Source organism: Lissotriton helveticus, chromosome 6, assembly GCF_964261635.1.
Source record: "Lissotriton helveticus chromosome 6, aLisHel1.1, whole genome shotgun sequence".
NCBI classification, from domain to species: Eukaryota; Metazoa; Chordata; class Amphibia; order Caudata; family Salamandridae; genus Lissotriton; species Lissotriton helveticus.
Genome location: NC_136067.1, coordinates 1,635,094,774 through 1,635,112,482, shown reverse-complemented (window position 1 = coordinate 1,635,112,482; position 17,709 = coordinate 1,635,094,774). Strand labels below are relative to the sequence as shown.

The window sequence follows — 17,709 nt, the reverse complement described above, 5'->3', positions numbered from 1 at the left end:
CCGGCATATAGTCATAAAATACAAATGTATACAAAACTACAGTTGGCAAAGCAAAATAATATCTCTCCTAAAAGAGCCTAACATTGATGGATGTAGTGCATATCTTCTATCTTCACTGTTTGTTTGCGTGGATCACCAACTCCAAAACACTTGCTTACTACAATAATCTGTGCAATTCCATATAACAAAATACCTGCCTACTGGCCTCAGCACAGTGTAATAACAATTTATCCTTAAAAGCCTATTGTCTTTAACATATGCTTTTCACAATAAGTAGATCAGGCTTACTGGCTTGTCACATTTCATAATAAATAGATCAAATGTTTTAGATCTGGCATGTCTTGTCCCAATGAACACGTAAAACCTTTACCCTTTAACCCTGGCTTTAAACCTTACCCAGCGCTGGACTACTCAAGTGCACATAAACTGGCAAATATCATGCAAAGAGTTACAAAATTACAAATATGTCGAAAAATACAACTTCTGGAACAATATACAAACCCTCTCAACAGAGTAACAAGAATCATCACAGTGAAAACCCCCAGGGTATGTCAGAGTAGGTGGCCAATGCCAAAACCCTTGCCTACGATAGTGATCTACAAGATTACATCAAACAAAATACCCATTTACAGCCTGTAACACAATGTGATAATAACCAACTGTCAAAGGTTTAATGACTTTCACATACAGTTTTCACAATGAATAAGCTAGAACACCTGCCCTTGTTGTAATGTTTCATATTAAGCAGGCCAGACCTATGCCATTGGACAAAATGTGTCCGGTGTTCCAATCAGGCCTATAGCTTGTCACCATAACCAACTGGGACATACAGTTTTGAGCATAAGCTTTTCCACAAAGCAACCATCTGATACAAAGTCATAAAATTAGATAGGTATAAAAAAAATTACAGTTAGATAAGCAAACTCTCCTAACGATACCTAACAAGGATTCTCACAAAGCAAACCTTTGGTATCCATGGTTTGTCACTCTGGGTGACAATCACCAAAATCACTGTCTACTACAGTAATCTGTGAGATTCCATTAAATAAAATATCTATCAGAAGATTTTAATATACAGTAATAACAATCCACATCGAAATGGCCAACAACTAACATATGTTTTTCACAATAAATAAGTCAAGCCTAGTGCCTTTAACATTTCACAATAAACAGATCAGGCCAATAGCCATGATCATTGACTTGCCACCATAACCAAATCAGTCCTACTGTATCACATATAAACCTTGCCACAAGCCAAAAAGTACAGTACAGACTGTATTTGTAATCAATGTACATAGATTCGTCCCAATCAAATCCTGCACTAAGGGGAATCAATATGTGGGTGCTGCCTGAGCCCCTCTCTCAGTAGGACACTAAAGGAACTTTTTTGTTGTTCAAATAAGGTGTCATGCCACACCCAAAAATCCATGTAAATCAAACACAAAAGGGCACTCTGAAGTCTAAAGTTAATTACTGCCCTCCCCCCATCTGTGCTGCTGACACTTTATTGCATTACATTATCCTGTTCAAGCAAAGACATACTACTGATGGCTTACAGAGCTGGACAAATAAAATGTTCACAACTACGTGGAGGGCAAGCACTTTTTGTGGATGCACACAACTTCTGCCCAATCAAACCTTGTACTTCTGATTGCCAACATTGGGCGGAGTCACTGCCCCTCTCCACGTATGTCTCTTAACCCCTATGATGCTGATGACTGCTCCCAGCCGTCATGCATCACGGGGCTCATGTGCTGATAACGGCTGGGGGCCGTCATAAACCCGCCCACTCGCGATTCTGCCGCACAGGCGCAGAATGGCAGCCGCGCCCAAGGGGTTAAAGCCCTTTCTTTAGATTAATCAAATGATGTCTAAAGACAGCTGCGCTGTCCAGCCAGACCTAACAATGAGCTAGGCTACTGGACTGACAGATTTGTGGTCTCTGCTTTCCCGTACAAGACAGTTTGTGAACAGTGGAAGGAAGAGCAGAGCATTTCCCCAGAAAACCCTTTCTTTGACTGTGATCCCGAGAAATAGTTCACGGAGTGCTTCAAGCAGGGAAAGGAGAATGTTGAATTACGAATTGCACTTCAAAAGGCAACAAAGTAAGACCACTGGTACCAAACATAGGGCGGCCAAGCCTTTTTAGGTTGAGCATTCGAGACCTCTTCCATATATTTTAGTATATACTTTGTGGGCTCTGGGGATAAGCCCTAGCACTTGTCTGCTTCCGCTTAGGGACTTTTTTGTGCTCAACTGCCTCTATTTAACTGTCTTGATAGAAAACGACCAGCAGAGGTCAGTAAAATACCAGAAGTGCTTTCTGCTTGATCAACTGCCTCTATTTAACTTTCTTGATAGAAAATGACCCGCAGAGGTCTGTAAAATACCAGAATCACTTTAGCATTCTCAAGATTCCAGACCATAGAAATTGTCTTCCACAAGCACCTGTAGACAATAATACTTTTGTAAAGTGATAAGACCACCGAAGGCCCTGATTTTATATTAAAAACAGAGCTTTAGACTATACCATTTCCCGGGGGGATTTGGAAACATCGCTGCTCGGGAGCAGGGGACCTCATCACATCGCTTACCTGCCTGAGAGACTACCGCTGCACTTGGGACCCCACGCTGTTGGTCTCCCCTGCCGCCGCTGCCTGTTCCATCGCGCGGCCGCCGAGGGGGGGAGACTACAGCTCCCAGGTAGCAGTGCGGTTGCACCGCCCACTTCCGCCCATGTTCGCGCCCAGAGGCACTCATAGGGCAGAGGCTCCCTCGGTGGAGCGGGGGATTTGGAAACATCGCTGCTCGGGAGCAGGGGACCTCATCACATCGCTTACCTGCCTGAGAGACTACCGCTGCACTTGGGACCCCACGCTGTTGGTCTCCCCTGCCGCCGCTGCCTGTTCCATCGCGCGGCCGCCGAGGGGGGAGACTACAGCTCCCAGGTAGCAGTGCGGTTGCACCGCCCACGTTCGCGCCCGGCGGCGCTCATAGGGCAGAGGCTCCCTCCGCGTCGCGGGACGCGCGCGGGCGGCGCCGGGCTGAGCCCGGGCAGAGGGCGGGCCGTCTGTGGCCGTCAGGGGACGACCAGGGACGGGACGGGCCCCCTCCTTTCGATCTGCTCCTCAAAATGGGTAAGCGTAAACTACAAACATCTAACCCTGGGGGCCCAGTTAAATCTAAAGTTGCTCGCACTGCTAGAGCCTCTTCCAGTATCATGTCATACCTTACTACTGCTGTGGGGAAACTGAATCAAGAAATCGCTGATAAAGAACGTGAACTGGGCATCAACCCTAACATTTTGGATAGTCAGCTATCACCCACAGTAAATAGACCTCCTATCCCCTTGGAGCCAACCGTCCATATAGAGACCTTGATTGATACTGGGCCACAAGAGGAAGTAAAAATCATGGAACAAGAGGGCCAAGAGGTCAGTCTATTAGACTCTCCAAACCATGTGTCAAATCATATACAGGGACCTGTACCTCAAGCTACTAGGCGTTTTAAACGGCTAACACAAAGAACAAGAGTTCAAAGACTACATACGCGTAAAAAACATCGTAAACCACTAAATAACCTTGAATTCTCAATAAAAGCTATGGTAGAGAAAGTGCTTGTGGATAAGCTTGAAACGACACTTGTACAGATTTCGACTGATATAACAGACACTCTTAAGGAATGTGTTGCGGATATCATGGGGAAATGTGAAAGGATTAATGCCTTTTTTACTACAAAACAAATAGAACCCCAAGTAATCCCGACAAACACTTCAACACGACTTTCTACTGATCGAAACCTGGAATCCCATTCCTCTATGGATCTGGGGGATAATGTACAACAAAACCCTTTAACACTTACTGTTCCAGCAGTAGGCCCTGAGAGATCTGCAAATATGCAAAAGGTAAACAGCAAATTATCCAGGACCCAAGTTATTAGTAAAACCCACCTACCCCAGGCTAAGCCTATGGCACCAATACTGGCAGAACATAAATCATCAGAACCTAGGAGACAGCGCCCAAGACCACCAGTACACCTACCACCGGAAGCTACACCATTTGTTGCCGCCTTGGTGAACATACCTGTGTTGAAACCGGGCGAATTTGAATCAAATGGTGTACAGTTGAACAATATCAAGACCTGGTGTGATGCAAACTGTACGGGCCCAAATAATATATCACAGTGTATCCAGACGGGTAGAAGGGTTGATTGGGTGGGGTACACAGAAAAGAAATTCGCGGGAGACTGTATGATTGTTAACTTTAACAGACCCCACGAGGCCCTACGGTTATTCTGGGATGTCACTGAGGTAAAAGAGGACAGGATTAGAGCAGTACCATTCGGTTCTTTTATCCCCGACCAGCTATACATAGTCTGGGGTCGGGAAAAGTTGCTCATAATGTCCCCCCTAGCAATACTCCTTGTTCTAGCTCATGGGCCAAGCAAATAACAGGCATGCTACCAAAATCTGATGATAGCCGTAGAAATGAAGCAAGCTCTGGTTTGATGTTAACAAATAGGTTTTCTGTCTTCTCAAGTTTGGAGGAAAATGATTGACTGACTTCTCCGGGTAGAACCCCTAACCAGTCAATACCGACCCCGGTTATTGGAAATAAAAAGGGCAACACTGTGAAAATGATGAGTTGGAATATTGCAGGCTTACGCTCAAAGAGATGATATAAAATGGCTGGGTCTGTTAAAGGAATGTGATGTGGTTGCCCTTCAGGAGACGTGGGATAGGGATTGTGATTTTTGGTTAGATGGATACACTTCCCATTTTTTAGCTGCTCAGCAATCGAGCATAGGTCGAAATAAGGGGGTTTGTTGTTCTTGATATCTGTGAACGTGAGGGGCACTGTAAAGGTTTTAAACGCATCATCCATTAACTACTTAGTGGTGGAGATTACCATGCCTAACAATTATAAATGTGTTTATATTAACCTTTATAACAGTATACATAGCACAGCACCAATTGACAACATCAACTCCTTGACTGAGTTTTTAAGTAAATATAAGGAGAGTCAAACAACTTTTGTATATTTTTTCCTGATGGGGGATTTTAATACACATTTATGCCAGCAGAATTGCCAGTTTAGAGATACTATTAATATTGATTTGCTTCCCCTTCCACACTTTGAACACTCTGTAAAGGGGTCTGCCCTGGAAGGATTTTCTCTTAGAGAATGAGTTATATGAACCAGAGTTCTATGACATTAACGAGAGGGTGGCAACGTACAGTGCTAGGGACAGCAATACAATCATTGATTATATATTTATCTCGCCGGGCATGCTGGGAAATGTTATTACTTATAATGCTGTACACACAACATTTAGTGATCATAATCCTGTAATTTTAGAGGTAGATGACATCATGTTGTTTTTTAATAAAGGAATAAACAAGGAACCCTTTACAGATCTAAGTGTTAAGGACCAGGGAAGACGGGTCAAATGGAACAAAGTTATCCCAGAGGATTTTTTATATTCCTTAAAAGAAAAGGTGGGCAAAGAAATTAACATCTGTAGGGACCCACTACAGTTTGAGGGGAATATAATTTTATCATTTGAAACAATTTGTAATCAAGTAGCGGATGATTTAAAATGTAAATTGAAAAGTAAGGAGAAAAAGGAAAAGGGGTGGTTTGACAAGGGTTGCTCCAAGTCCCATAGAGAGTTACATAACACACTAAAAAAGATACCCAGAGATAAACAAGAGGTGGCCATTCTTAGGAAAAAGTACAATTTAAATATCCTAAGACGAAAAAACGAAATTAAAAAACAAGCTTGGGATGAGCTGTATGATAAGGCCACATTGAGGGATAGTGCTACATTTTGGAAAATTGTTAATACCCCCTTATTCAGTGGGAAAGATAATGCGCCACTGCAAGTAAATATCCCCGAACAGGAGTGGCTGGATCACTTTCAAAAAATCTACGGCAGCAACCTTGAGCTGGACCCACTAGACCAAACTCTGTTAGAATCACAGGAGAAACTACCCAGCTTTACCATTAAAGAGGTACAGAAAGCAATTGAAGATACAGCAGGCAAAAAAGCCCCAGGCCCAGACGGCGTCCCGGCTGACATGTTTAAAGCCAATTCTGACATGTGGGCAGTGGTCCTCACTAATGTCTTTAACGTGATTAGTCTGGATAAGTTAAGTGCCCCAGAATCATGGTCAAAGTCCACCATAATCCCCATTTTTAAGAAGGGCCAAAGGGGGGACCCCAGATGCTACAGGCCCATATCCTTGTTAGATTCTTTGTTTAAAATCCTGGGCAAGGTCATCCTTGAAAGAATCTCATCCTGGGCGACAAATAAAAATATTCTGTGTGAAGCCCAGTACGGCTATCGCTCAGGAAGAGTTACAGAGGATCAGTGCCTCAATTTACATCTTACACTGAGCAAATACACAGTAGCATCAAAGGGGATGATGTACTTGGCTTTCATCAACTTGTCCACAGCCTTTGACCTAGTCAATCGGTCAAAGCTGTGGACAATTCTCTTGGAAATGGGCCTGGAAAGGGAACTTGTTAATTTCCTGCCACAGCTACACAGCGATTTGAGGGCAACTATTCGTATGTCCCAAGAGGGAAATTGCACTGCTTTCTTTAAGTCTGGTAGGGGGGTGCGCCAAGGGTGCATCTTGGCCCCTATGCTTTTTTCCCTTTATATCAATTCACTGGGAAAATCATTGGAAGTAGCCTCTATTGATGTACCACGTATGGGCGGCACTGCTTTGCCGGTTTTATTATATGCCGATGACACGGTTTTATTGTCAAGAACCCCAAATGGTTTACAACTCTTACTAAACTCCTTTGGGGCATTTATGCAAAATTTGGACCTGTTAGTTAACATAGAGAAATCGCACGTAACGGCAGTAGGTAAATGTAAGAATAGTATTAAAACTCTCTCTTGTAATGGCTCCGTGCTTACCAGGGTCAAAGTCTTTACCTATTTAGGTGTGGTGTTCGATGAGAGGGGGACATGGGCACCACAAATTAAAAGTAAAACTGCGGCAGTCAAGAGATCGGCTGCCGCTATCATGGGCTTTGCAAAACGACTGGGCGGTAAGCCAGCTGAGGCTATATTGTCCATCTATAGAGCCAAAACCTTGGCTATTGCCAGGTATTGGGCGTCGATCTGGGGCTACAAAAATTTGTCCGAAATACAGAGAGAGGAAAATATTTTCTTACGATCTATACTGGGTCTCTCGCAATCCACACCAGCATTTTCTGTACATATGGAATTGGGGATGGGATATATCGAAGACTCACTGTCTCTGGCACCGCTACTATCCTGGATTAAGATATGGCTTAACCCAGCTCTAACACTAAACCACAAGATTATTAGGGATTGTATGGGAAGGGACAATGCGGCTAAGATCGGGTGGTTCAATCTGTGTTATCCCTGTGCACTCAAATCTTCAATTTCAAGTGAAACGATGTTTTCAAAACATTAGGGGTTGCGCAGACATCTGTTGCACGTCGTCAATTCGTGCCTTGTAAATTGTGAAACTGGAGTGAACAACAAGTGCCCACAAGATGCGCGCAAATTGTTACATGGAACAATGTGTTCCTATACTATTTTTATCATTTTTAACAAGTTCAAGTCCACTCAATTTTGCATCGTGTTTGTGTAATTACCAAATCTTTGTTTATTGGCTTTTAAGTTCATAGTTACACTGATGTCATCTCAGTGCAAAATTCAACTTTCAATCTTCTCAAGAACACCCAATGCATTTCGGGTCATGAAAACAAAAGACCCTTCCTCAGGGGTCTGTAAGGAAAACATACAGGACCAAATTAGTAACCAGTCCAATTCAATCATACATTACATTGTCATTTGTCAAGTTCTGAAATACTACATCTCAATTTGCAGAAAAAAAAGGGGGTTGCTATACAGAACAAATAAACCAAAAACGAGTTTTTCACTTTCTAATCTCGTGGTGGGAACACGATAACAGAAGTAAACATACCGATTGCTGAAACATCTAGGTTGCGCATAGAAAACAACCACCAGATACGGCGGTACAAACAATCATAGCGGACAAATTATAATCAAGTTATAAAATTGCAATGGACAGTCCGGCTTTACACTTACTAGAAGATCGAAAAACATGCGTCTCTCACGGCGCTTCAACAAACGAGCAAGAGCTCTACGTGTAAGTTCTTAAGCAAAACGCTAATGGAGATTAGTGACGCGCGGTCACGTGATGGGAGTATTAAGGCTTCAACGCGACACAGTCTACATTCGCTTACGAGCGCGCCTCAGAGCGCGATAACCACTCACGTGACATGTGCAACAGTGGCTTCAATGTGGCGGACTGCCTGCATTCTCATGCGCTGACAGCATTAATTAACAAAGAAGAAATACTAAGATAATCTGATAATTCAGAGGTAGTAGCGATCATAAACTTAGGCAAAACATAATGCACAATAAAATAAATTCGATTCTCAGCATGAGTTATTAGCACATGAATCAAATATCAAAATACACAGTACATGAAAATATACATCATGGTATATGCTTGTAAATGATATTCATAATGTAATACCAAATGAAACATGGAAGGACAGCGCAGGATAGTCCTGTTGCCTGTGTCTGTAAAGGTCATAGAACAATAACTTTATAGAAAACATGTGTACTCAATCCTATCATTCATCCGAGATGGCTGGAGAGAGTTCAATTTTTTTATCCAGAAGAATTCAGCTTGTAGTCTCTGTTTCTGAGGATCGATGTCTCCGCGCTGTTTTATCACCTGCAGAATCGTACATCTCAGTTGAGCAATTTGATGACGAGCCTCGATCCAGTGATTAGCAACAGTGGATTTTTTGTTGGAAAGTCTGATGTTACTCTTATGCTCAGTGATGCGTACTTTTAATTTGCGTTCAGACTGGCCTACATATACTTTCCCGCATGGGCATTTAATCGCGTAGATGATGTTTTTAGTGTCGCATGTTGCAGAATGTTGTAGATCAATTTTGTATCCTTTCGAAGGATGAGTGAACTGGTTTCCTACAATTATGTTGCTGCAATGCACGCAATTCAAGCATCTGGTCATCCCTTTGTACGTCTTTCTTTCTTTATCAGGACAATTGAGGATCTCTTTCAGATTGCGTGATCTTTGATGAGCGAACATAATCTTATCACTGAAAAGTTCTTTTAAATCAGGTTCACCAGAAATCAGTGACCAATGTTTATTCAAGATCCGTTTGATCCGTGTGATTTCTGTGGAATGTTTCAGGACACATACAGTTCTGTTTTCACGACTCGGGATTGATGGTTCATGCAGCATCTCTCTGGGTTTGGTTTTCATTTTTTCAAGGGACTCCTTCAAGATGGTTTCAGGATAGCCTCTTTTCAAGTATTTTTGAGTCTGGATTTCTAATGATGAAGACAACTCATGCTCGTCCGAAGTGATGCGTTTCAACCTGAAAAATTGTGAAGTGGGGAGATGTTTCTTAAGCACCTCAGGGTGAAAACTCTGGAATAATAGACAAGAATTCCGATCCGTGGGTTTCGTATGTACCTTCGTACTCAGTTGTTGATTGTGGAGTGTGATCTTAACATCCAGGAAAGCTATTGATGATTCATCAATGATGTGCGTGCATTGTGAGTATTCAGAGTTTCAATGTTTTTAGCCAGATCATTCTTGGTTCCTCTCCAAATTAAGAATATATCATCAATGTAGCGTTTGAATAAAATCAAACCACTTGTCCATTCCGGATTTTTCAGTATGTGATCATGTTCAAACTTATGCATATAGATATTGGCATATGAGGGGGCCCCCCCAAAGCCCATAGATGTTCCGTTACACTGGTTAAAGAATTTTCCACTCCATTCAAAATAACTGTAAAACAGTGCAAATTGCATTAATTCAAGAATAAACATCTGCTGTGATGTTTTCTATAAAGTTATTGTTCTATGACCTTTACAGACACAGGCAACAGGACTATCCTCCGCTGTCCTTCCATGTTTCATTTGGTATTACATTATGAATATCATTTACAAGCATATACCATGATGTATATTTTCATGTACTGTGTATTTTGATATTTGATTCATGTGCTAATAACTCATGCTGAGAATCGAATTTATTTTATTGTGCATTATGTTTTGCCTAAGTTTATGATCGCTACTACCTCTGAATTATCAGATTATCTTAGTATTTCTTCTTTGTTAATTAATGCTGTCAGCGCACGAGAATGCAGGCAGTCCACCACATTGAAGCCACTGTTGCACATGTCACGTGAGTGGTTATCGCGCTCTGAGGCGCGCTCGCAAGCGAATGTAGACTGTGTCGCGTTGAAGCCTTAATACTCCCATCACGTGACCGCGCGTCACTAATCTCCCTTAGCGTTTTGCTTAAGAACTTACACGTAGAGCTCTTGCTCGTTTGTTGAAGCGCCGTGAGAGACGCATGTTTTTCGATCTTCTAGTAAGTGTAAAGCCGGACTGTCCATTCCAATTTTATAACTTGATTATAATTTGTCCGCTATGATTGTTTGTACCGCCGTATCTGGTGGTTGTTTTCTATGCGCAACCTAGATGTTTCAGCAATCGGTATGTTTACTTCTGTTATCGTGTTCCCACCACGAGATTAGAAAGTGAAAAACTCGTTTTTGGTTTATTTGTTCTGTATAGCAACCCCCTTTTTTTCTGCAAATTGAGATGTAGTATTTCAGAACTTGACAAATGACAATGTAATGTATGATTGAATTGGACTGGTTACTAATTTGGTCCTGTATGTTTTCCTTACAGACCCCTGAGGAAGGGTCTTTTGTTTTCATGACCCGAAATGCATTGGGTGTTCTTGAGAAGATTGAAAGTTGAATTTTGCACTGAGATGACATCAGTGTAACTATGAACTTAAAAGCCAATAAACAAAGATTTGGTAATTACACAAACACGATACAAAATTGAGTGGACTTGAACTTGTTAAAAATGTTAAAAATCGGCGCTGGAGCCTGGGAAGACGGTCCCGGAGTCGGCTCCGTTAGAAGACCGGCTTCTGACAGAATACATGGAAAGTAAGGCCACCTCCCTCACTTATCGTAAATTAATAAATAACATGCCAGACCCGTTGCAAAAACTAAAAATAACCTGGAAGGAGGAGCTGGGTGAAATGAATGAGGAGGAGTGGAATGCCGCATTGGCGTCGCCCAGGGAGGCGGGCATATCGACAAGATTTCGGTTGGTACAGTTTAAAATACTGCACCGAGTATATTATACACGTGTTCTGCTACATAAAATTCATAGAGCTGATCACCCACACTGTCTGAGACAATGCGGAGCACAGGGTACACTATTTCATACTTTGTGGGAATGCCCTGACATCGTAGTTTACTGGCGGAGAATAACACGCACGGTGGCCCAGGTATTACATGTCCCCATCACACCTGACCCCAGAATCTGTCTGTTAAATGTGTGGGGCCCAACCGACCTTACGACATATGGGAGGCAATGGGTAATAGTCGGCATGATGCTTGCGAAGAGAGATATAGCGCAGAAATGGGGGGCACGGGAAACCCCTACCCTAACGCAGTGGTGTAGGAATATGGATATGGCGATGATAACGGAGAGGGCGGTGTATCAACAAAGGTGTAACCCACGTAAATGGAATAAAATCTGGCTCTCGTGGAACACTTATAGGGGAGACATATGTGAGCCCTTACCGGAAGGTGAAGACCTAGATAGCGGGGAGGAGGACGAGGACCTAGAATAAGGGGGGGACGAAGAGGGAGTTGAAGCAGGGTGTGGGTATGATGTACAATGGAAGTGATCTATTGCAGGGGCTGCAGACTGAGTAGGCCGCAATGTGTTGCATTTATGATGAAAAGTAGCCAGTACCTATAAGGAGGATGCTTATGATGGTCATTGCCATATATCCAATCATTTAAGTTTTCAGTTAATCATTAATGTAATAAAATAAAAGTTGCAATGTCGAAGAAACATGGCTGAATGTTGAGGCCACACTTACGAATGTGTATAACTGTGACCGAGTTTTTCAATATGCAACAACAATAAAATATATATATTTTTTTTTAAATGTTAAAAATAGTATAGGAACACATTGTTCCATGTAACAATTTGCGCGCATCTTGTGGGCACTTGTTGCTCACTCCAGTTTCATAAGATCGGGTGGTTATCACATATTAAAAAATCTGCAGTATATCTGGGCCGCCCCGATCTATGTTTTAAACCAGAGAGCCTGGTGAAAGAGGATATAGATTGGGTTAAGACCCATTATACAAAGAGAAAGGAGGCTGAAAGGGAGGCTAGAGAAATCATGAAGCCAACGGTAAGGTCCCACTACATGACGATTACATCGTTATCTATTCAACCATACTTGATGACAGTAAATAAACCTTTTCATCGGTGGGTCCTTACAAGATTTCGCTTCAATTTAGCTCATTTTCTCTTAGGAGATTATGAGAAGTGGTGTAAGCCTCATGAGAATGCTCCCTGCAAATGTGATGACTTTTCTGATCAGGACATATCACATTTTGTGTTCTTTTGCCCCCTTTTTAAGAGTGGAAGGGAAAAGTTCATTAAACCAATATTGAAAAATCAAATGTTCAAGCAGGTTAAACCAGCCTTATTGTTCCTGCAACTTATGGAATCCCCATTGGTTATGTATGGAGTAGCAAATTTTCTGATTATGTCTATTCGATCTAAGCAAAAAAGTTCGCAGACAATCATGACCCTGAACCCTTAGCAAAAATTATTTACGAACTATGTAAACTTTGTATAATATTCCCTCTGGTATCTAGCATATTGTATATAACTATAAAACTGTAAATAACCCTAGAAATTTATAAATTTTTTAGGGATTTGCATATTTAGCTATAGTTGTAAAAACGGTTGCTCTTAAAACCTTTGATCTGTATGACAAATATGTGTACATCGAATTCATGTTTTTTTTTTCCTTTTTTACAAATGTTATACATTTTGTAAATATTGTTTTTAAAATGGTTTCTTCAACTACTTGTATGATCAAAAATGAATGTATAGTATAGCATACTTTTATGATTTTAAAATAATCGAATAAAGTGTATTTTGACTCTGACTCTACTGGACTGACAGATTTGTGGTCTCTGCTTTCCCGTACAAGACAGTTTGTGAACAGTGGAAGGAAGAGCAGAGCATTTCCCCAGAAAACCCTTTCTTTGACTGTGATCCCGAGAAATAGTTCACGGAGTGCTTCAAGCAGGGAAAGGAGAATGTTGAATTACGAATTGCACTTCAAAAGGCAACAAAGTAAGACCACTGGTACCAAACATAGGGCGGCCAAGCCTTTTTAGGTTGAGCATTCGAGACCTCTTCCATATATTTTAGTATATACTTTGTGGGCTCTGGAGATCAGCCCTAGCACTTGTCTGCTTCCGCTTAGGGACTTTTTTGTGCTCAACTGCCTCTATTTAACTGTCTTGATAGAAAACGACCAGCAGAGGTCAGTAAAATACCAGAAGTGCTTTCTGCTTGATCAACTGCCTCTATTTAACTTTCTTGATAGAAAATGACCCGCAGAGGTCTGTAAAATACCAGAATCACTTTAGCATTCTCAAGATTCCAGACCATAGAAATTGTCTTCCACGAGCACCTGTAGACAATAATACTTTTGTAAAGTGATAAGACCACCGAAGGCCCTGATTCTATATTAAAAACAGAGCTTTAGACTATACCATTTCCCGCTGAAAGGCAATAGTTCTCTCCATATATTCCCATACGTGGCGTGTCATGCAATTTGGTGCTTACCTTCCCTCTATGTTAAGAGAACAGTAGATGTTTCAGCACCCAGGCTAATGTGCTGCAAAGCTAAATACATATATGGTTCTAAAGGCGAGACAGATTGCATTGCAAATGCTTGTTGTGGTTAGGAAGGGAATGAAACCTCGCCAAGACAGGTTCGATGTTCGGGAAGTGTGAAAGCAGCAATGTTATCTGCCTCAGAGCCTTGAGTGACTGGGAACCAGTGTTTGATTTAGTGGCTGTCCCAGAGGCTCGTAAGGCATGGGCAAAGTAGGCTCTAGCCAAAGACCCCAGACTTTTAGGGGGCCCCCTGATACAGACAGCTCTGTTCTGCAGAGTCTTGCCTTGATGACCTTGAATAATTCTTAAACAGCGTTTTCCTTTAATTTAATTTTAATGTGGATGATATGTGGGAGTCTATAACAGACATTTTGCTGATAAATGTTTGGTTTTTCAACACTATGCAACATCCATATTTTTTTTCTTTTAGATAAAACCAGGACATCACAAAAGAGAGACAAAGATTGTCTGCAATAATATTAGTGAGGTGCTGCAAATTCTAAAATTGAAAATATGTCACTATTCTTGAATCTTAAATGTAAACACACTAAGAATATGGACAAGTGTGCCTGTGCACTTTCAGTGACCTGGCCAAAGAGAGCAGGAAATAACTGATATTGGATCAAGAATCCAAAGCTGTTCCGAACATGGTCATCCAAATTACATTTGGCCCAAGGCCCCCAAACTTTTTAAGATGTCCATGGGCTGTCCTGTGTTCCTCTACTCTCGTGATGGGAGCGAAAAGTCACAGGAGAATAAGTGCTACTCGGCGGACCAGGGGAGGGTTGGCTGGCACAGCTGTGGGTGAAGAGCAGTTGCTGGTTTACAGTGATGGGAGAAGACAAGTGGGTTGATTGGTCAGGAACCTGGCATAACACTGAACGTATAGAAACGCGGTAAGTGACAGGTACTGGAGCACCTGGACAGCAATAGTGTGACTGGGAAACTCATATAGCTGTGGATGAGTGTATGAAGGTGAGTATCAGAATCGTGAGTAAAGGCTTAGCTGGGGATATCTGCTACAGTTGTGACTGGTGTACATACATGTCAGCTAATTGGTACAGCTGTGTTTTCTTGCACAGTGGTGGGTCGGCTGGCAAGGCACCGTGGATGGATAATGCTTGCACGATAAGCCCCCACCCCCCACGTTGCATTAAAACGGACTCTCAATACGTGCAGTACTTTGTACGTACACAGAGCGTGCCTGTAAGTCGCTGCCCGAGTGACCCTCAGGAAGTCGGCACAAATGCGTGCGTTTTTCAGACACACTGCTGAGTCCGCCACCCCCCGGTCGGTACCTTGGTGTCCCGGGCTCCGCGGCGGCTGTCGCCCTCCTCCCGGTGCGGGGCTCCTCTGTCCCGCCGCCGCCACCTCGCCTCCTCTTGCTGCCGCTCGTACAGGGCGACGGGGGCGCGGGTGTGCGGGTTCACCGGGGTGCTGAGGCAGGAGGCGGCCAGCACCGAGGCTCGGTGCGACCGGTCCATGCCGCTCCCAGCCTAGGCCGGGCGCAGGGGCTTGAGAGGAAGCGGACGAGCGGCCGCCCCAGCTGAGCAACGGCCCCGAGCGGCTCAACAGAAGCGGCGGCCGTAACCCGGGACACCGGGCGAGCGAGGTCCCGCCCAGCCCAGCCCCGCCCCTGCACTCAGCTAAGGCTGGTCCCTTCTGCCGCCTCATGCAGCGCGAGCTGGGGACATATTGTCTGACAAGGGGACTTTTTAATTAAAAAAAAATAAAAAAGGGAGCGGTTCTGAATTCTCTTGCGGGCGAGGGTGGTTTTACCTCTTCCACCCTCGAAAATAATTGGCAGAATACGGTGACACTAATTGCACGGTAAAAAGGTTCAGTACTCTTATATTCTACATACTGAGATGAAAGATCTTAAGTCGTTTATTAAAGAGAAAAGAGCAATTCCCCAGGTTATACATCTCTCACTGGCTACAGCTTTTAGACAAAAGTCTATAACTAGTCAGAGCTCACACTCCTAACAGACTTCAATAAGTCTCACAGCAGTGCGATCTCTTAAGTGCCACAGAACATAGGGATCTTGAGATACCTCTCTCTACATGTAGTATCGACCACAAAGATATCCATCTGGTCAGGGAGTATTCACAGACCTTGACAACAGAGCCTCAGGCAAATATCCCTTAGGTGACTGAGAAATTACAAGCTCAACCATCAGAGCTATCTCACAGGTTTAGGCCTCCCACATACAGCGATTAATCAGGTCACCAATTTCTGACAGTACAACTCTATGAACTACTCTGAGGTGGGAATTCATTTTTTTGCGACTCCTGAGTTGCACTACACTGAGGCTGCCTCTGCAAAGGGGAAAGGGAGCGTGAGGCGGCCCACCTGGAGGATGGGGCTCTAAACCTGTAAGAACCATGTGGGAGGGGTGTGAGGAGATTACACCAGTCTGATCCAATCTCAGGGGCCCATGGCCAAGGGTGACTGAGCACCTGAAGCAGGTCGTTCTGGGGCTGAAGACCCTGATTCCCGGGCGGCTCATAACATGTGAGAGGAGTAGATGGGCTTGTCGCCCGGGGCAACATCCATCTACAGTTGGGGCCTTATTGAGGCTGGGGTGCACTGCTGCAGTGGGGACCAACGGATGGGGCACCATGGGGAGAGACAAGCCCGCTCCCCATCACTCCCAGGGGCCCGCTAATCTGACAAATTCACAAGACTCGCTTTGGGCCTAGAAGGGGACCGTCCTAGAGATAGTGTATCCCATTTCTGTGTGTGTTTTGTTTCGGTGTTGGACATTTTCAATAAAAACATTATATAAAAAACAAGAACCCAATAATTCTTTAACCTCATGCTCATAGCAAGTCAATCTTAAGATCATACATCACACCAATAATCAACAAGGGACTTGACGCACTATCCCAGCCAGCAAGACTCTCTTTGGCCAAGCATTCTTTCAGATAGCCAACTCCTTGGACGAAAACAATCTACACTGACCATCAAACTGGTTACCCTCTGGCAGGGCATAGTACCAATTTTACCCAGATCTCCAACTTGGCCGGCGTGCAGATAACAGCTCATAGAAATGTCACCCTACTCCTACTGGAACGATCTTCCACCTTTGACATAAAAAAAACACTTCGCTCACCTCCTGAAGATTGAGGGACTTCACATTTAGGAATTCATCCCAGACTGGACCTTCTCCTACCTCTCACAGGGATCAGGCATTATCTTATTCCCTCATTTTAGCACTGCCTATTATCACCCCACTGTTCTTCATGACAGACATCAGCCTGCTGACGGGCCTCATCAGGTACGTCTTCTTACTTGGCTACAACTTGACAATACACAACTCATCATAAAGCTGGAACACCCAATTGATAAAGGCGATTCAGGATTAGATCATAAACAATTAGAGCTAGTAACAAGTAGATGCTGGGGATTAGCTCGAATCTCATCAAATCTCAAAACAAAGACTAACGACTAAGACAATGGAAGAACTGCCAGCCCATGACCATCTGGCCTCAAGAACCTAGCCCTCCTCTGGCAACATGCCCTGCATAAGATATCTGGGAACGATCATTACTCCAGCCTATCATTCCCTCCTCAAGTAAACTAAATCACACAAATACTCTTCGACACCATGCAAATTCTTTGACACCATCCCGAACCTAGGTTTCCCATACCAGCCCCGGGCTGCCATTGGACTAGTTCGGTCTCGCCTGGACTAAACAAACAGACTCTACGGAGGAGCATCGCTCTTCCTATTTTAACGACTTCAAAGAGCCCAAAATGCAGCAACCAACTGCTACGTCTACCTAGGTGATCACATAACCGCAGCCCTCCATGGGCTTCACGGACTAACCAAGGCTAGACACTTTGAGGCACGGGGTGTTGACCACTATCATGGGCACTTGACTATCCTATACTCAA

The 17,709-nt window shown here is 43.4% G+C and overlaps 1 protein-coding gene across 2 annotated transcripts in view; it reads right to left on the bottom strand.

Moving 5' to 3' along the window:
- The window catches only part of FAM161A (FAM161 centrosomal protein A), a 121,748-nt gene extending 106,393 nt beyond the window's left edge, over window positions 1-15,355 (bottom strand). Inside the window, exon 1 of one of the 2 annotated variants that reach the window (XM_078649472.1) lies at window positions 15,108-15,355. In XM_078649472.1, the coding sequence (XP_078505598.1) occupies window positions 15,108-15,293 (186 nt within the window). In that variant the 5' untranslated portion in view covers window positions 15,294-15,355. The remainder of the gene's footprint in view (window positions 1-15,107) is intronic. The other variant, XM_078649473.1, reaches the window with a different exon arrangement.
- Window positions 15,356-17,709: the final 2,354 nt, after the last annotated feature.